This window comes from Pleurodeles waltl, chromosome 4_2 (assembly GCF_031143425.1).
Source record: "Pleurodeles waltl isolate 20211129_DDA chromosome 4_2, aPleWal1.hap1.20221129, whole genome shotgun sequence".
NCBI classification, from domain to species: Eukaryota; Metazoa; Chordata; class Amphibia; order Caudata; family Salamandridae; genus Pleurodeles; species Pleurodeles waltl.
This window is the reverse complement of record NC_090443.1, coordinates 864,656,890-864,677,548: the sequence shown is the minus strand read 5'-3', so window position 1 is coordinate 864,677,548 and position 20,659 is coordinate 864,656,890. Positions and strand designations below refer to the sequence as shown.

At 40.7% G+C, this 20,659-nt stretch overlaps 1 protein-coding gene across 1 annotated transcript in view; it reads right to left on the bottom strand.

Annotated features, from left to right (window-relative positions):
* Positions 1-438: 438 nt before the first annotated feature.
* Positions 439-20,659, bottom strand: part of TTC4 (tetratricopeptide repeat domain 4) — a 170,017-nt gene continuing 149,796 nt past the window's right edge. The window contains exons 9-10 of the mRNA XM_069232620.1: positions 10,144-10,226; positions 439-575 (exon numbers count right to left, since the gene is read on the bottom strand). Coding sequence (XP_069088721.1) covers positions 473-575; positions 10,144-10,226 — 186 coding nt within the window. The 3' untranslated portion in view covers positions 439-472. The remainder of the gene's footprint in view (positions 576-10,143; positions 10,227-20,659) is intronic.

Genomic DNA, 20,659 nt, shown 5'->3' with positions numbered 1-20,659 from the left:
TAATCTTTTTGCCTTGAATTTCTAAGCTACAGACCTATGAATACTCATAAAACAGTCAATGGGGCTATTCCTGCCTTATCAGTACAGTACAAACTTATATGATTTGTTTTACAATACAAGGTTTTGGTTTTCTTTTGTTTAATTATATATGTTACTTATTTAGAAGCAGAAATGCCAAAAGCACTCCAGGAGTGCAATCTGTACATCAAATGTCAGTGTCATATTATAGTTTCTTAGAACAAGGTGTTAAAACAGATACCCCACACTCATCTGAGAGCTCCTCTTCTCCATTGTAGCCTTCACATTCACTGAAATGTTCGCCAACCTGTTGTATACAACCCATCATTTTGAGCGTTTGAGGAACGGCTGCTGCCACAGCACAGTCATGTACCAAAAATCGTAAAAAACCTGTTCTCGTGATAAATTTGCATTAAAATATTATTTTAAAAGTCTGGTGATGTTTATTTCATTATCATTTAATCCGATGAACTTTCTTGTCCGATAAATAATTTAAACAAAAAGACGACTGTTTTACAAAAAGTATGAATGCCGGTGTTCCAGATTTGACGAAATACCTGGAAAAAAATGAAAATGTTATTTTTTTTTTTTTTTTATTCATTTCAACAGTTACAAACAAAGAAACACAGAGGATTGAAATTGCACCATTATTCAAGTACCACTGTGGAGTAGCAGACACTCGTCTTTAGTGGATACAGCTACAAAAGCAAGGTATCTATCTGCAGCAATATTCCTCCTCCAGTAGATCCTCATTGTTAGTCATATGCACTAATTTGTCACATGCAGAATAGACCAGCCATTAAAAAAATTAAGTAATGATTTTAGCAGGCTCATAAAAGGCGATATTGTTTTTTGTTTTTTTTTCTTTAAAAAAGAAGGCAATAGTACGTTAAAAGTAACATACCAAAAAGAGAGTAGGATGATTTTTCACAAACCATTTTAAAAAAGAACGAGAAAGGAAAACGGGGAAATACAGGCAGAGTGGCTGCAGACCACAGGCTGGAAAACTTGCACTGCGTCTTTAAGGTATCTCACTCCTCCTAGTTCTTGCCCTGTAAGTGGCAGTTATCACTGAAAGCTCTGCACTAATGTCAGATGAAACTAGCCATCCTTCACAGACTCTGCTTCCAAGTCAATCACACAAAATCATATTCCCAGTTCAATCCATTCATTATCTGGACACATTGTTTGACACTTTTGTTGCAAAACTGCATCCTTCGGAGGAAAGTATCATCTAATTATCTGAAGTGTTTCAATGTTCTAATAACACCGAATCTGATTACAACCTAGGTGTTACCTTTACTGGGTTCATAGGCCTCTTGCAGCTTCCTGGTAGCTAACGTCAGACTTCACATAAGGACTCTTAAGCAGTGCCTAGGTGTGCAGTACTCTGGCAGCTTTAAAGACAGACCTGTTCTTACTCCGGCTGCATATCATTCATTCCCTTGATGTTGGTGAAGGAAGAATCCTCTGAAGAGAGTATCCTCCTATTAAGTGATCCTAGCATAAGTATGACATATACCCCTCTCATGGAAGAGTGCCTATATGGATCAAATTTAAGTGCAGGGTAGACAAATGGACACACATGTCATACCACATCAACTATACAGAGTTAAGAGCATTCTATGTGTGCCAAAAGTCCTTTATGCTAGCTTTCAAAATAAACTCCCTCCATGTGCAAACAGACAGTACCGCAAACAATATATTATTTAAACAAAAAAGGAGGGATAAAAAAAATCAAACCACTGTCTCTGGAAGCTCCGTCGAGCTGGAAACAGCTTGTAGTGAGAAATCTGCAGATTATAGCTCTACGTCTACCAAGTGTTCAAAATGTAGGAGTAGACTCACTCAGCAGAACTACTGAAGAAAGATTACAAGTGACTATTCCATGACAAAGTGTTGCAAAGGCGTTATGCAGGCTACCCTCAGATAGACCTTTTTGTTGATGCAGAACACAAATAAAATGCCCAGACTTCACCGCTGTCCCTACTGCAAGACGAGGAAGATCCTCCTAGCTCCAGAGTGGCCATGAGAATGGCAGTTTCCTGATCTTTTTAAACTTCCGGCGCAACGACAAAGAAGGCTACTGTGCAGACCAGAGCCAAATCCTGCATCCCAGCCTTCCGTCATTGGACTTAACATCCCAGTTCCTGAACTCATCCATTATGGGCATTTTAATCAACCCCAAGATTGGACATTTTGAAGGAGGCAAGGTGTCTATCAACTAGGACTTTGCACATTTAAGTGCAGAGATTCTTTACCTCATCTATTCAGAGCAATCTACACCACATGTGGTGGCAGGGAGAGGCGGTACGTCCCTAATTTCTCCATTTCGCAAGATCTTGGCTGCACATCTCTGCAGTTAAGGTAAAGATTTTCTAGAGCGTTTTCAGAAGGCTTTTCCACTTATGAAAATACGTTCTTTTTCCTGGGCACCTAACAACCTGACTAAGATATTGTGTTTACATTTTGAACAAGTACATTATGCATCTTTACAATATCTGACTTGGAATGCTGCTTTGCTTGTAGCCATTATCTCTGCTTAGAGGAGGTGAAATTCAGGCCTTATGCTGCCATGAGTTTCACACTGTGTTCCATAAGAACAAAGTGCTTATGAGGACTCATCTAAGTTTTACCCCAAAGTATTGTCAGATTCTCTTGTCAATCATACCATTTTATTACCAACCTTTTTTCAAAACCTACCTTCTCCAAAAGAGAGATCTCTTCACGCTCTTTATGTTGAGACTTTAAAGTTCTACATGGATAACCCTACAGATTTTAAACAATCTGAACATTTGTTGTAAATTATGGTCCAGTTAGAAAGGCATAGTGACAATGAAACAGTCTGTTACCAAATGACTACACGGTTCTTCCTGGCAGCCTACAGCTCCCTCGACCAGGGGCAAAGCTCATACAACTGCTTATATAAGACATGACGCATTTCAGAAATTTGTAAATCTGCCACTTGGAGCTCGGTCTGCATATTTTAAAGGCATTTTTGTCTTGAGATAGACTCAAGGTCTCACACTCTGGTAGTTCAGGGTTTCTTACCAAAACATTTCTTGGTATAGTTCAAAAACATTTGTTCTTTCCTCTGCTGATTTTATTAGATGGGCCTATTATTCTATTTAGTGCTTATGACTATTAATGAAGATCCTCTAGAAGAGAAGAAAAACATAACTGTAATTCCAGTTTACCTCCAGGGGAATACTCATTAAATTCACAACCAAGCCTCCATCTCATCGATGGGATAAAGAGCGTGCTTTTGTGTTATTTAGCCAGGACCCTACCTTCTTTGTAATAAGTAACATAACTAACTGTGACTGTCAGGGCACCGGGGGTAGTGTTTTTTTTGTTAAGGTCCAGTTTTCCCAATCGGTCTTCTGCAGCCTCTATACCTACATTGCCTGGATTTTCTTTTTTTCCATTTAAAATGGTTTGTGAAGGATCTTGTGACTCACTATATCTTTTGTTAATGTCATTTTAAAATACAATTTACTTGGGCTGCAATTTAGCCAAAACAGCAATCTATCAAGCTGCTAAAATTATTAATTGATTTTTAAAATGGGCACTTCCTAGGAAAAGCTTGATGTGTGGTTATGGCTATGAATTAAAACGAAAACAATAATAAAGTTTGCACGTTATTATTGGAAGTACAATCAGTAACTCACACAACAGGCATAGAAACCATAACAGACATCACATGCAATGAACGTTTTTTTAATTGGAGTTGTGAATCTGAAAAATAATGGTCCAGATATTTCTAAAATGTAAACACTTTTAGTGCCCAAGATGAACAACTTTTTAAAATACTAATTTGTCAAAGACTACTGGAAAGATTTAAATCCAACCAACAAAAGCATGCTTTTTGATTAAAGTTCCACCTTCATGCCAAAAAACACAGAAATTCACTTTAAAAAACCAAAGGTTACAAGGATGTTATAGTTAGGCACGCATTTTAAACGTACAAAACAATAGACATTCACCTGTTATAGTTAAAGTTACCTCAAGTAACTATAACTTGTGACCTAAGGTAACTATAACTCGCCCCCCCGCCATGCAGAATTTTTTCATCAAAAGTTTTACTGTAAATATTACATTGATTTTATCAATGATGTTATCAAAGATGTCGTGAGTGCCGTAATTCGTGGGGTCATTAGCAGTGCATGACAAGGGCGGTGCTGCGAAGGGGCCACTAGGCCCCCCTGCATACAATTAGCATCAGGCCCCGGTCAGGTGGCGTTCCTCGGGGCTGCAGGGGGCCGCACAGCCCTCCCACATATAATAATAATTAAGCCCCGGGGAGGTGGCAGTCCCGGGGCAGAGATAAGCCCAGGTCGGGGGCCCCATGCATTCCATTCCTTTATTTTTAACATGGCCTTGGGACCTGGCCCACCTGGGGGCTTTAATCAGGAGACTGCACTTGTTTTTTTTATTTTTACCACTAATTTGTGATGACGTCGCAAATTCACAGTAATTTTTTTTTATTTTTTTTTTAAGTGCTTCTTTTGCCCTGGTGGGGGTCCCTCGAGACCCCAACGCCAGAGCTAAGGAGTCAGAGTGACTCTACCCTGACCCCTTTTCCTTTCTTTTAACATTTTGTGGGACTCGGCTGAAGCAGAGTTCCAAGATGGCTGCCAACCCTTCCTGGTTGAAGTGTTGGCAGCCAATCAGAGCTGTGCATTTCCATGCACGTTTGTCATTATTTGCAAATTCATCACAAAGGATCTGCTGCCCTAGATATACAAATTTATTTTCTCTTTCATATCTCAAGAACTACTAAACGGATTTACACCAAATAAGTGAAATCTGCATACCAAAAGATAGCTTTCTGCCAAATCTGGTGTAATTCCATCTAGTGGTTCAGGCTGTAGTCGTGCCTAAAGGTTCAATGGGAACTACCATGGGAAACACAACTTTTTCTTTACTCCGCCCGCCCTTTTCTCAGCCTCCGCTTGCTGGATCTCCCAAAAACTTTCTGTGCGCAACAAGAATCACAAGGGACGTTTTTTTTGGGACAATTTTGTGATGATTCATCAAACTGTGCCAACTTTCCCAGTAGACAAATGTTCGTGGCATGTAGTACTGTAGATTAACATGGTTTGCATAAGTCTGCCATCTTGTGTTGGATCCGGAGTATTCCAAGTTTTTTAAAAAAAATTTAAAGAGTTTTTTTGAGTCACAAGATTGAGTGACTCCTTTTGGTGATACTGCGCATGGGCATCGAGTCCTTTGTTAGATCATTTTCCCGCAGGCGGGTGAGGTAAGGAGTATATATAGAGAGTAAGGAAAATAGATGTCCATGCACTGGATTTACATGTATACAATATGTATAGAACAATGCCACTACAACCACCACGGGCTTCCAGGGAGGAGGGAGGGCGCATGTGTATCTACAGCACTACATGCCACGAACAGATGTCGACTGGGTAAGTACAATTTCCATTTAATGGCATGTGTGGCTGTAGATACACATGCTTTGCATAGACTGTAAAGCAGTCCCCTCCAAGTAACCGTTGGCTAGCCTGTGGGATTTGGAGTTGCTTGAAAAAGTGTCCTGAGCACTGCTTGACCAACATTAGCATGTTGCGTGCTGAAACATCTACACAATAGGGTTCACTAAATGTGTGTGGTGTAGACCAAATAGTGTGGCTTTACAAATGTCCGCTATTGGAATGTTACCTAAAAAAGCCAAAAAAAGCACCCTTTTTCCAGTGGAATGTGCTTTGGGAATAATAGACAACTGACATTTGGCTTTAAGATATGATTGACTGAAAAATGCTACAAAAAGTTATTTGGATTTCCTAAACTGTTTAGTCCTATCAATGTAATACATAAGAACCCTTTCAACATCGAGTCTGTGAAGAGCTCTCTCTGTAACTGAGTCAGGTTGTGGGAAAAAGGCGGGGAGCTCAACTGATTGATTAATGTAAAATGGTGAAACTACTTTTGGAAGGAACTTAGGGTTTGTCCTAAAGACTGTCCTATCTTTATGTACCTGGAAGAATGGTTCTTCTAAAGTGAGAGCCTGTATTTCACTTACACATCGTAGAGAAGTGATAGCTACTAAAACGCCTACCTTCCATGAAAGAAATTGCAAAGGACAGGCATGCATAGGCTCAAAAGGTGGACCCATAAGTCTATTGAGTACAATATTAAGGTTCCATGATGGGGCTGGGCGAACCATGGGTGAAATGACTCTTTTGAGGCCTTCCATGAAAGCTTTGATAACTGGAATCTTGAATAAATAGATATGTTGTCTATCTTGGAGGTATCCATCTACTGCTGCCAAATGAAGCCTAATAGAAGAATATGCTAAGTTTGCGTTTTGCAAATGTAGCAGATAACAATGTCTTGAACGGAGGCTTTAAGTGGATCAACGTGTTTAGGTTTACAATAGCAGACAAAACGTTTCCATTTTACAGCATAACACTGTCTAGTTGTAGGTTTATGTGCCTCCTTTAGAATTTCCATACATTCTATGGGGAGATTCAAATAACCAAACTATATGACTTCAGGAGCAATATCACAGGATTGAGTGTCTCGGGGTCTGGATGTCTGATTTGACCTTAATTTCGAGTGAGAAGGTCCAGTCTGTTGGGGAGTTTCTGGTGAGGAACTACAGAGAGATCCAACAGTGTTGTGAACCAAGTTAGACATGCCCATGTGGGAGCTACAAGGATCATGGTGAGTGATGTTTGTCTCATTTTCCGAACTAGAAACTGAATGAGTGGGAGAGGTGGAAAAGCTTAAGCAAATATCCCTGAACAGTTTTGGCATTTTGTGGTGGCGAAGAGGTCTATTTGTGGTGTTTCCCATCTATGAAAGTACTGGTGATGTTTGTGGACTTGCTGCGCCATCCTGCTGAGAAGGTCTGCAAACTGGTTGTCTATACCTGGAAGATACTCTGCCAGTAAGTGAAGGCAGTGGTAAATTACCCATTTCCAAATGTCTGAGCAAAAAGGGACAGCTGAGAAGACCGTGTCCTTCCCTGTTTCTGCAGATAATATATGGCGGTCATGTTGTCTGAACGGACGAGAACCACATTGTGGGAGAGTTCATGTAAAAAGGCTTTGAGTGCTAGAAAGACTGCCTGTAACTCCACGTAACTGATGTGAGAAATTTGTTGAATAGGATCCCATATACCCTGTATGGTGAGGTTGTTGAGGTGAGCTCCCCAACATGTCTTTGATTCATCCGTAGTCAGAGTGACCTGAGGCACAGGGTCCTGAAAGGGCCACTCCTTGGAAAGGTTGGTGGGATTCCATCATTGCGGAAAGCGGTGAATCTGGCGGTCCAACAACTCTAGATCTTGGAGATGACACTGAGACCACTGACGAGATAGACACTGCTGTAAAGGACGCATGTGTAGTCTGGCATTGGCAACAATGGCGATGCATGACGCCATCATACCTAGTAACTGCATTACTGTTCTCACTGTGTAAGTGTGGTTTTCTTGTAGTTTGGAAATACAAATGTGAAAAGTTTGAATTCAAGCAGGGCTTGGATATGCCAAAGCTGACTGGACATTGAGAACTGCCCCCAGATAGGGATGTATCTGTAAAGGTTGGAGGTGGGATTTGAAAAAATTATTGTGAATCCCAGGGTGTGGAGAAGGTCTACTTTGGTTTGAGTGTGACGCTGACATTGCTGTATGGTATTGGCTTTGATGAGCCAATCGTCCGAGTGGGCAAAGACATGGATGTGTTGTCTTCTGATGAATGCTGCGACTACCGCTAGGCACTTTGGAAAGACCCTAGGGACACACCAAATGGTAAAACCTTGAATTGATACATTTTCCCTGTAATGACAAATCTGAGGTATTTGCAGTATGCAGGTTGAATGGTAATGTGAAAGTATGCGTCCTTCAGATCCAAAGCTGTCATGAAGTCGCCTTGCTGTAATAGCGGAATGATTTCTTGGAGTAACCATATGAAAATACTCTGAGAGGATTTATAGATTGAGTGGTCTGAGATGTAGATTCGGTCTTAGTGACCCATCTTTTTTTGGTATAAGGAAGTATAGGGCGTATACTACTAACCCTTGCCGTGAGAGAGGAACAGGCTCTATAGCACCTTTGAGAAGAACGGATTGTATCTCTTCTTTCAAAAGAGTAAGATGGTCTTGTGAAAGATTGTGAATGCAAGGGGGAATATTTGACGAGGTGGAAAAAGAGGGTACTTTCCTACACTACTCTGTTGTCTGTTCTGCTTAGTTCAGGCACTTCGGATCGATTCAGGAACCTCTGCTGGGGCTGGAACCATGTTTGTGGTTAGCGGGGAAAAGACGAGCCGAATGGCTACACATCTACTCAATTTCCCTGCTGGCCATTACCCCTCAGGATTAATACCAGCTTTCTATTGGCTTAAATACCACATGATTAGCAAGAAGAATACATTGGAAGCAACTCCTCACCTCTTAACATGCCCTTTTTCCCAATATGTGAAAATGCTTATATCAATGGATTTCACCAGAAACTGCTAAAGCATTAGGGAGCCCAAAGACACATAGGTATCTCTCCTCCCAATGATTCCCTTCCACATCTTACGACGCAATGCCACTGGTTGTGATGCAATTCTGTTTTTCAAGCCACTCACTTAGAAAGTACATTATGATAGTGCTGCAAACATGTAGGGAAACAGAGTGGTTTATCTTTTACTATGTACCCTAAACTTCTCTTCTTGCTCGTACTAGTGTATGTATAGTTTCTAGATCTAGTTCATGCTATAGAAACCTTGTTTTAAGAAGTGTGCATCTTGCAAGAATCTAACAGAAGCACATAGCTAGTGAAAGCAAGGAAACAACATGAAACTACCAGCAAAAAAAAAAAAAAACTTTTATGGTGAAAAACCAAATGATAGAACATATGGAAGAATATGTTCAAGTCACAAAGGCAGCTTGATTTCAGAGACCTAAAAAATGTGACTCAGTGATCACAGCCTTTCATTATGATTCCACACCAAAGACCTGTACGTTACCAAAGTAACCTCAATACCGTTGCCAAGGTAGCCTTTTTTCAAGCTAATAAGGAAACACTCTTAAGGCTCTGCATCCCAACTGATGGTTGGAGAGTTTATTTTGGTTTTCCACATATCCTGAAGTTATTGGGATTTTCTTTTTAGGAATATGATGGATTACAGAATATTTAGTTACAAAGGTAATGAAGTTGTACTTTCAGTTTCTCCAGAATGGAATGTTATAGCAAGTGCATGCCGCTAGGGTTTTAGGATTACTTTCTTAGGTATGGACAGACGTACATTAGTTTTTAGATGTAATCTGGGGGAACTTGGAAGGCTATCTTGATGGACTGCATAGTTCTCAGGTGGATTTGTATGGCTTGATTTATGTAGCAAGTTTGACATCCTCATCTAATTTTACGGCCTCTATTAAGAAGTTCCAACGTACTAGATGGGTAAATAATGCAATTTAGAATGTATGGTGGATGAGAAGTAGGATACACCAGGAAGACAGCATGTAATAATTCTAATCTAATAAACACGGAGCAAGCTATTTAATAAGTAGAGTTGCAACACGCAGACAAATGGGCAGTCCAGATATGTCTAGCAAGTTTCATTTTCAGTTGAAACCTATGTTTACCCGTTTACAGAGGCTTGTCCTCATATAAAATCTGCCTGCAAAAAACACATTCAGGAGCCCGACTCTTGCTATTTGTGTACCCATACTGCTAAAGAATAGGTCTAAAAATGAGCACAAGCTGAAGACCACAAAATAGTTTTGTATCCAAAAAGCAAGGTTGGATGTATAATGGTTAAGAATCAACATGAGGCTAGGAATGCAAAGAGAATAATGAAAAGAAAAATTAGCCCCCGATGAGTTATAGAGAAGGATTTGGAATTAAACATCATGCCTGTCAGCCACAGTTTCACAGTCTAAATCTTTCATGAAGCCCTTGAAGTAAATGAACGTCCTAGAAAAATCAGTTAACTTATTTAACACATGTGATTATTAAATGGAAGCTGAGCAGATGAAGCACTGGGAACACTAATACATTGTCTGACAGATCTTTCACACAGTGTTGCAAAGTAAAGAGACTGTGCACTGTTAAATTCTCAACCCTATCAAATACATTCCTTTGATATATACGTGACTGTACAAACCACCTACCTCTTGTGTTGCAGGGTTTGCAGAAGAGTGCTCTCTGCGTTCACTTGGTACATATGTCTTGTTTCTTCATCTTCAAAGTAAAGCTACATGGTACAGAAGAGAAATAATACTCAGAACAAATCTAAAACAGATCCTGCCTAACATAATTAAAAAATAGCTCAAATTCCTATTCACTACCAGACCAAAAACAAAACAAAATTAAACAACGTATGTATCTGTTATGGAATGCTGGACTCTCCATGGCAATGCCCTCTACAGCTGTTTTGAGAAGACTTTGTGTGACCACTACCTGAGACAGTTGACATTTCAGATAATTTAACTTGTGACGTGAACGTGAAAGGGTGAGTTGACAACTTTGTTTAAATGAGGACCTTCTTGCACTGCAGCTGTTGCAGATGTTCCCAATGAAGGGCTAGATGAAACTACACATCTCCCACTTTCAGATGGGCAAGAGGAACCACACGAATGTTTGAGGATGTGAAGGATATTTCAAAGTGAAATGCTGACATCTCAAAACTTGACATGAATTATGCAATTGTTTGTTCCAGTTCTTGCATGGGCCGTTCCAAAGCCAACATCGAGCACAGCCACTAGAAACTATAGTCTTATGAAAGGGACGATCCGAATATTCTTGATGTTTACATATTTAGGATACTTATGATGCTACCAGACTTTTTGGAGACAAATACGTACCTGGAGTCAAACCCCAGTTCATTCCCCTGGTTTGGAACCAGATTGATGGCTCCTGAAAAAGGCTTCTTAATCATCTGGATATTTGTGTGTGGGGAAAGTGAGTAGGTATGACGGAGAGGAGACTTGGGTAAGTTTTAAAGCAAGACGTGTCAATATTCTCTCCACTTCTCACTGGCTCTAGGTGAGGAAGGGCGCTCTGCTTCAGAGGAGGAAACAATTAGCGTTTGCCCACTGATCGTTAAGAAAAGCTTTGCATTCTTATTGTGGGCATACGGATTTTTGACTGTAGCTCTCTCAGAATAAGCGTCAGAATTTTGTTTGAGACAAAGGGACTCATTTAGAGGTTGGTGGATGCAGGACACCTGCCACAAAACACTACAGGTCCTGCCTTACAACTTTATATTTTCCCCATTCCATTTAGAGGTGGCAGAACTGCAGGGTTTCCACCCGTGCAACCTTTGCTGGTTGTGCCATTGGGTTGCATTGTTACAATGTCTGGGACAGCCATTACAAACAATGGTCCTTGACGCAAAGGGAGAAAACTGTGTAACAGCCTGCCCACCATAAGTTGAATGACCCTAAAGTTGTTTTGTCTCTGGAAGGCCTATTTGGGGCTGAAGATCGCTTCCCTTTTGAATACTGCCTCGCATTAAAAGCTTCTAAAGTTTGTGAAGACTAATAGGCGTTGTTATCGTGAGTTGTATTAATCAAAAATCACTGGCTTAGCTATCACTAGCATTATATTACCTTTCTCAAAGATCTTGGTTTCTGTACAGAAAGACAAAGTTATTCATAGCTGCATTCTTCTGCGGCAACAAAGTTGCTTTGGCTGCACGATTCCAAATATGTAAGTCTTTCACAACTTAAGGGGTAAGAAATTCTGCAATTTACTCAACGAGGTCCTGTGTTTGATCTTTGGAACAAGGCATAACGATGGCGGATATGATTTGTCTTAGGGAAAAATGAGAATTCTTAAAACGTCTCTTCCCTTGATTCTCTTTTGTCTTGTGTACTTAATACTTGGGAGGCCCTTGACATTGCAAAATGCCAATGTGGCAACAGCCAAATTATCTGAAACGTTTCCAGACATCAACATATTTTTTTATGGAGGTCAGTAGAATATTCAGACTTAATAGCAGGAATACACACATCTACATACAGGAATGGCTTCAGCATATGCTGATGTGAGCAGCTACAATGACAGTCCCTACTACATAAGGTACTTTCGGGATACTTCATGAAACTGACTCCAAACTACTACTCAGTCAGTTTCTGTTGTAATTGTATTGCCAAAACTTTGCCAAGCTTAGGCGTGCTGTTCATACCCACAGAACAGTAAAACAAACACAACAACACAAAAATATGACACACTTAAAACAAACTTTGTAAAAAATAAAACATTTTAGGTGAGCAGTGAACATCAAAAAGTATTCTGAAAGGAATTAGTACCTTTTTTTAACTTTTCTTATTGAGCTACTGAAACTCGAAATTGAACAAATGAAAACAGGCAAATGGTTCAACATCACAGCACTGGTGCAATAATTGATATGGCGCCTCTTGAGAACATAATGCCCAAACACAAACATCTCTGTAGTACTTTCCAGGCAGTGCAAAGCACTCTTAATTTGATCTGAGTGCCACAAAGGCCAATCAGGGTATTTTCATATCCTTGAAATGCAATTCTACTTTATCAGATAAAGAACTATCTCAATTTTAAACAACTTGTAGTTTCACAAAGCAGGGCTGTTGGAATTATATGATTCTGCATTATTATGGATTTGGGCACTTGCACTGGACCCATCATCTGCTGCATAATGTGAAGATTTCAACATGTTACCGCAAATTATGGCACACGGGGTGCAATGCTGTAACTAGGCTGGTCACCTTTCAGCTGTTGATTGTAACATTCATGTATTAGACAGGGACTAAAGACTTAAACATGTTTGTCCAGATAACATAAATGCCTGAATTGTGGGACTGGGTAGAGCTTTTGTCTGAAGCATGAAAGTGACCCTTTCATATTAAAATGGAACTTGAACAGCTTGGGAATAAGAATGAGAAACTAAAATGGTAACTTCTAAAGTTGCACCTTGCTCATCCGTGACATTAAATTTGATGTACCTATTAAATTATATTTAATCTACTGATTCTTTGATACCAAAAGGTACCAACTTTAGTAGTCCCATTCAGAAGTTAGCAGGGCTGGGGTATCAGCCTTTAACTGTACTAGTCTTTCCACCGAAAACAAGTTTTAGGGTTTTTACTGCTGCAACATGCAAAAGTATATGTTCCACTTCTTAACATACAGCACCCAACTCATTAGGCCTGCCTTAGGGGTGGCTTACAGCCATTAAAAAGGGAGGTGTGGGATTTACCATTATCTTACATGGCAAAGCCTAGTTAGAAGTTAAAAGCAGCTCTTCCAGTGGGTGCCTTGGTTTACCTTGTCCCACTCAGGGTGGCATATTAAAAGCTGCACTGCCTGGCGGACACTACAATTTACAGGCCATGGGTACCGCTGGAACTATATACTGGGGACATACAAGTTAGATTATGCCAATTGGGAACAGGCCAATTAAATATACACCATTTTAAGGGTCAGAACACATGTACTGAGACCTGTTTAACAGAGCTCATGGCATTTCAAAGCCGTTACACCAGTACAAAGTGTTCAAATGGGGGCAAAAAGTGGAGGTAAACATGCAAACAGCCAATTTCCTTACACTGGTTTTAATATGTTTGGTAAGGCGTTAAAATAAAATTCAGACACAGCAGGTTTCAGTAGCAAGTTGGCTCTTTGGCCATGTTTGATCCTGAATTAACTTGTGACCAAGAACCCTCATCAGCCACTCAAAGATGTTTCAGAGCAGCTGGTAGAAAAGAACCAATACAAAGCCGAATGTGAATTTTCACTGCTGTTGTACACATTAAACACTACTAGTACAGGAATCTACACTAGTGAAAAACATTGGTTCAGGGGCTGAGCAGTAAATGAATTTGAAAATCAACCTTGGATACTGATATGGAATTAAGCCCAACCTGTATCAATGCTAGTGAAATATAGCATGCTCTTGTTTTGTGCAGCTTTCTCTGTGCTTGGCCTTGCGCTTCATATGGTACACAGAGGTAGGGGCACTTAAGAAGAGACCTAGTAGAGAATCCTGTATCAATGCTTTATTGTTTCTCATCACAAAGTGCACTAGCGAGGTTTGGATATTTTCAGCATGATTAGTGCATCTGCACTGGACCCACGTAACGCTGGTACAGAAGCATTTGGACCGTGGACAGTGGCGGTCCTCCTCCTGTGATTGAAGGGATTTTGCACCTGTAGGGGAAAAATCTCATCCACCCTTCTGTGACTCTGTCTTCTTGCAAAGCAAGGACTGTAATGAGCATATCAGGTCTGAATAAGTGGTATGATACCTGGTACCCAAAGTCTTGCAACTGGGTACATTTCTATCCAAGGCATCTTGAGAAGTGCATGTTTATGGAACCTCTACCTCTTGCATGGAGGGATGTGGTCCCATAGTTGGGATGGGGATCCTCACACTAGTAATTGTAGCCAATGTCATGTGCTCAGTCCTGAATCCATCTTGCCTTATTGGGCAGCTCTCTAGTTTACCACAAAAAAACGTATGCACTCCACAACAAGTCTTTTGACTGTCACAGCTACAGAGAAGAAACTGCCACATTCCATGCAGTTCTAGAAGTAGAGGTTCAGTGACACACATGAAAGAGGGCAGTACATTAATTTTGTTTACTTGCTTTGGAAAAACTTGAACAGAGCTAGGTGGTGACACACAGTAAGGCCAGGACCTGTCATCGAGTATTTGATTCTTACTATGGTAGTGGATGTCGTGTAGGCCTTCTAAACCAGCTTGGCAGGACAGAGATTGAATAAGGAGAGAAACTGAAAACCGAGCATGAACTCCCCCCACCTCACACACCGGCATTACTGGCCTGACAGGCAGTAAGTAATGACAGAGATGTCTAAACCATGACAAGTAAAATGAATACTAGAACTCAAGAAGTCTCGCCCTATTCACCAAGGGGCCTGGAACAATTTCCCTGCCTAACATCAGGCTTGCAACATCACTCCGTAAATTCAAAACAGTGCTTAAGAGGCACTTATTAAATGAGCCCCTCATCAACCCACTATAAGGAAGTCTAAAATCCTTTGATCCATAGGAAAACTCTTTCACTTCCTTTTACACAATTGTATACTGCATTTGTATTGTTCCCGAAACTGACTCAGTCACATGCCTTCTGCCGTCACCAGCGCTCTAAATGCACACAGATGATTTATGCAAAACAGATACCAATAAGTACATAAATATTATACCTTCATTGTTTTAAAATAATACTGGATAAACTAAATATCAAACAAATATTTTAGATTTTTCTCAACAACAAAAAAAAAAAAGCAATCCGTGTTAAAGCTTCACTATGTCAACCTATCACTACACACTTTCAAACACATACATTGCATAACATATACAGGCAAACTCCGCACAAACGCGCGCACAACATATAAGCACCCTCCCTGCACATCGATGTCTCCTCTTTCCTTCTTCACCTTCGAACGTTGATGTGAGCTCAACTCCCACTTGTATGTGTGTTTCGACTACTCTCAAATACGGAATCCAGTGTGTGAGGGAAATGTCCCAGCCAAAAACTACCGGTTTCAAACCATGCCATGGCTGAAAAAAGCAGATTCCAATTATGGACCCACATGAGGTGTGTCCATGGTATTTGGGCTCGGGGCAGCACTCCAAGTCGTGTGCCTAATGTGCTCCCATGAGAAAGGTATCTGGGATGTGAAGCAGTGCTATATATTGTAGAACACAGGAAAATGTCCTAGACCTCATTAAGTCCAGCTCTCGATCCAACTCAAGAGCGCAGACCCTATCCCACTCAAAAGGCCACTTTTGTGAGAGGTCCTAGTCGTGGGCAAAGTCATCTTTAGTTGAAGTCAAAGTCTAATAAGTAACGTAAGACAGCAAAGTGGGACTCAACTCCATCCTGCCATGCTTTACCAAAGAGAGAAGTTGCAAGTGTGCCAATCAAGGTGCCACTCTAGCTTGCTCCTGATCCCTGACTGTGGAGCCGATTCTGCAGTTGGTCCTGATGCGCCCCAGTTGCCTAGGCCACCAGCGATGTTGCAGCTGGTCGAGACCTTTAAAGAGGCCATGGTGTGCATTTTTCTTTATACTCTACCTACAATTTCTTCACTGCCCCCATCTCGCTGTTCTATGGCATGACCTTTTTCTAATATTTAAAAAAAGTCCTAAGTTAGTATTCAGAAGACTGTAACCAACAACTGTTCACACTCAGCATCTGAGGGAGTGGAAAGGGAAGACAAGGGTAACTGACATCAGCACGCAGAGGTGGCACTGATATACAATTCTGTACCATCAGGAGTTATGGAACCACACAGCACCATCTGGCAGCGCGTGGGACACTACTATGAAAAAGCTCCATATCCAGTATGGTAGTTGTGGTTTCCCAGCAATATACCAGAGGTTCTGAGTGGCTGAATGTTGTGTGGCATAAAAGTAAAGGCCTATCCTGTAATCATAAGATAAAGTATCTCGATTAAGAATATTTATGATTTGCATAGACTGTAAAATATAGAAACATGCTGCCTTCGTCAGTAGGCTTGCCTGCTCCGAGTGAACGTGGTGTATAAATTCTATCCGCATTGATCAATATGGGTGCTTTACAGTTTATTATGTCTTCTAGATTAAATGTGAATCTGAGATAAGCATAATTTTATGGTAGCCACAAGAAAGTTCCCAAGAAAAGAACGGCATAGGAAAATGGCATTTTGTACACAATGGTGAATGGGCAAAATATATACCAGCGTATGTGCACATTAGCAAGTTCCCAAGGTTTAAAAACAAACAAATGGAAAATTTCACTTACCCAGTGTACATCTGTTCGTGGCATTAGTCGCTGTGCACATCCCGCCATCTGGTGTTGGGCTCGGAGTGTTACAAGTTGTTTTTCTTCTAAGAAGTCTTTTCGAGTCACGAGACCGAGGGACTCCTCCCATTTCGACTCCATTGCGAATGGGCGTCGACTCCATCTTAGATTGTTTTGCCCGCAGAGGGTGAGGTAGGAGTTGTGTATGCTAGTAATAGTGCCCATGCAATGGAGTGAATGCGTATGTACATAATAAAGTTTTAAGTAATATATTTACAAATGTACAAATGTTTAAGATCTACTTCTAAACGGCTACAGGCTCCCGGGGAGGCGGGTGGGCGCATGTGAATCTGCAGCGACTAATGCTCCGAACAGATATACACTGGGTAAGTGACATTTTCCGTTCGATGGCATGTGTAGCTGCAGATACACATGCTGTGCATAGACTAGTAAGCAGTTATCTCCCCAAAAGCGGTGGTTCAGCCTGTAGGAGTTGAAGTAGTTTGAAATAATGTTCTTAATACAGCTTGACCTACTGTTGCTTGTTGTGCAGTTAGCACATCTACACAGTAGTGCTTGGTAAATGTATGAGGCGTAGACCATGTTGCTGCCTTACATATTTCGTTCATTGGAATATTTCCTAGAAAGGCCATGGTAGCACCTTTCTTTCTGGTTTAGTGTGCCTTTGGTGTAATAGGCAGTTCTCTTTTAGCTTAAAGATAGCAGGTTTGAATGCACTTAACTATCCATCTAGCAATGCCTTGTTTTGAAATTGGATTTCCTGTATGAGGTTTTTGAAAGGCGATAAATAGTTGTTTTGTCTTTCGAATTAGTTTTGTTCTGTCAATGTAGTACATTAGTGCTCTTTTGATGTCTAATGTATGTAGTGCTCTTTCGGCTACAGAATCTGGCTGTGGGAAGAACACTGGTAATTCTACCGTTTGATTTAAGTGGAACAGTGAGATTACTTTTGGTAAAAATTTAGGATTGGTCCGTAGAACAACTTTATTTTTGTGTATTTGAATAAATGGTTCTTGAATGGTAAATGCTCGAATTTCACTCACTCTTCTTAGAGATGTGATGGCAATTAAAAATGCATTTCACAAGAGTGCATGGGCTCAAAAGGTGGACCCATGAGTCGTGTTAGGACAATGTTGAGGTTCCATGAAGGAACTGGTGGTGTTCTTGGTGGTATAATTCTCTTTGGACCTTCCATAAACGCCTTTATGACTGGTATCCTAAACAATGAAATTGAGTGCGTAATTTGTAGGTAAGCAGAAATTGCCGTAAGATGTATTTTAATGGAAGAGAAAGGTAGGTTAGATTTTTGCAAATGTAGTAAGTATCCTACTATTTCTTTTGCAGATGCGTGTAAAGGTTGAATTTGATTATTATGGCAGTAATAAACAAATCTTTTCCACTTATTTGCATAACAGTGTCTAGTGGTAGGTTTTCTAGCCTGTTTTATGACCTCCATACATTCCTGTGTGAGGTCTAAGTGGCCGAATTCTAGGATTTCAGGAGCCAAATTGCTAGATTCAGCGATATTGGATTTGGATGTCTGATCTGTTGTTTGTGTTGTGTTAACAGATCTGGTCTGTTTGGCAGTTTGATATGAGGTACTACTGAAAGGTCTAGTAGTGTTGTGTACCAAGGTTGCCTTGCCCATGTTGGTGCTATTAGTATGAGTTTGAGTTTGTTTTGACTCAACTTGTTTACTAGATATGGAAGAAGTGGGAGAGGGGGAAAAGCGTACGCAAATATCCCTGACCAGTTCATCCATAGTGCATTGCCCTGAGACTGATGTTGTGGGTACCTGGATGCGAAGTTTTGGCATTTTGAGTTTTCTTTTGTTGCAAATAGATCTATTTGTGGCGTTCCCCACCTTCTAATGTAAGTGTTCAGTATTTGGGGGTGAATTTCCCATTCGTGGATCTGTTGGTGATCCCGAGAGAGATTGTCTGCTAACTGATTCTGAATCCCTGGAATAAATTGTGCTATTAGGCGAATGTGGTTGTGAATCGCCCAATGCCATATTTTTTGTGTTAGGAGACGCAACTGTGTCGAGTGTGTTCCTCCCTGTTTGTTTAGGTAATACATTGTTGTCATGTTGTCTGTTTTGACAAGAGTGTATTTGTGGGTTATTATGGGTTGAAATGCTTTCAGAGCTAGAAATACCGCTAACAGTTCTAAGTGGTTTATAGAAACTGTTTTTGCTGAATGTCCCATTGTCCTTGGATGCTGTGCTGATTGAGGTGTGCTCTCCACCCTGTCATGGATGCATCTGTCGTTATTACGCATTGTGGCACTGGGTCTTGAAAAGGCCGCCCTTGGTTTAAATTTATACTGATCCACCATTGAAGCGAGATGTATGTTTGGCGGTCTATCAACACCAGATCTAGAAGTTGACCCTGTGCCTGTGACCACTGTGATGCTAGGCACTGTTGTAAGGGCTGCATGTGCAACTTTGCGTTTGGGACAATGGCTATGCATGAGGACATCATGCCTAGGAGTTTCATTACTAATTTGACCTGTATCTTTTGGTTTGGATACATGGCTTGTTTGACATTTTGGAATGTTTGGACTCTTTGTGGACTTGGAGTGGCAATTCCTTTTACTGTGTTGATTGTTGCTCCTAGGTATTGCTGTGTTTGACACGGCAGAAGGTGTGACTTTGAGTAATTGATTGAGAAACCTAGTTTGTGTAGGGTTTGTATGACGTAATTTGTGTGTTGTGAACACTGTTTTTGCGTGTTGGTTTTGATTAACCAATCGTCTAGGTACGGGAACACATGTATTTGCTGCCTTCTGATATGTGCAGCTACTACTGCTAGACATTTTGTAAAAACTCTTGGCGCAGTTGTTATTCCGAATGGCAACACTTTGAATTGGTAATGTATCCCTTGGAATACAAACCTTAGGTACTTCCTGTGTGAAGGATGTATTGGTATATGGAAATATGCATCCTTTAGATCCAGTGTTGTCATGTAGTCTTGTTGTTTGAGCAGTGGGATTACTTCTTGTAATGTAATCAAGTGAAAATGGTCTGATTTGATGTATGTATTTAATATTCTGAGATCTAGTATAGGTCTTAGAGTTTTGTCTTTTTTGGGTATCAGAAAGTACAGTTTGTAAACTCCTGTGTTTAGTTCTTGTTTTGGTACTAACTCTATTGCTTCTCTTTGGAGCAATGCCTGAACTTCTAGTCCTAGAAGATTTATATGTTGTTTTGACATATTGTGTGTTTTCGGTGGAATGTTTGGAGGGAATTTGATAAATTCTATGCAATAACCATGCTGGATAATTGCTAAGACCCAAGTGTCTGTTGTTATTTCCTCCCAATGTTTGTAAAACTTGGTTAGTCTCCCCCCCACAGGTGTTATGTGTTGGAGATTTGTGACCTTGAAGTCACTGTTTGTTTGGAGGAGTTTTGGGACCTTGGAACTTTCCTCTGTTCCTTTGAAATTGTCCCCCTCTATATTGTCCCCGAAAACCTCCCCGCTGATACTGGCTCTGGTAAGTGGGCTTTGTTTGTGAGGCTGTGGCTTCTGTGGTTTGCCCTCGAAACCCCCCTCGAAATTGTGTCTTTCGAAATGTGCCTCTGCTCTGTGGGGAGTAGAGTGCGCCCATGGCTTTGGCCGTGTCAGTGTCTTTTTTAAGTTTTTCGATCGCAGTGTCCACTTCCGGCCCAAACAACTGCTGTCCGTTGAATGGCATATTCAGCACAGCTTGCTGTATCTCTGGTTTAAATCCTGATGTACGCAGCCATGCATGTCTCCTTATTGTTACAGCTGTGTTGACAGTTCTAGCAGCTGTGTCTGCAGCATCCATTGCTGACCGTATCTGATTATTTGAGATACCCTGTCCTTCTTCTACTACTTGCTGCGCTCTTTTTTGG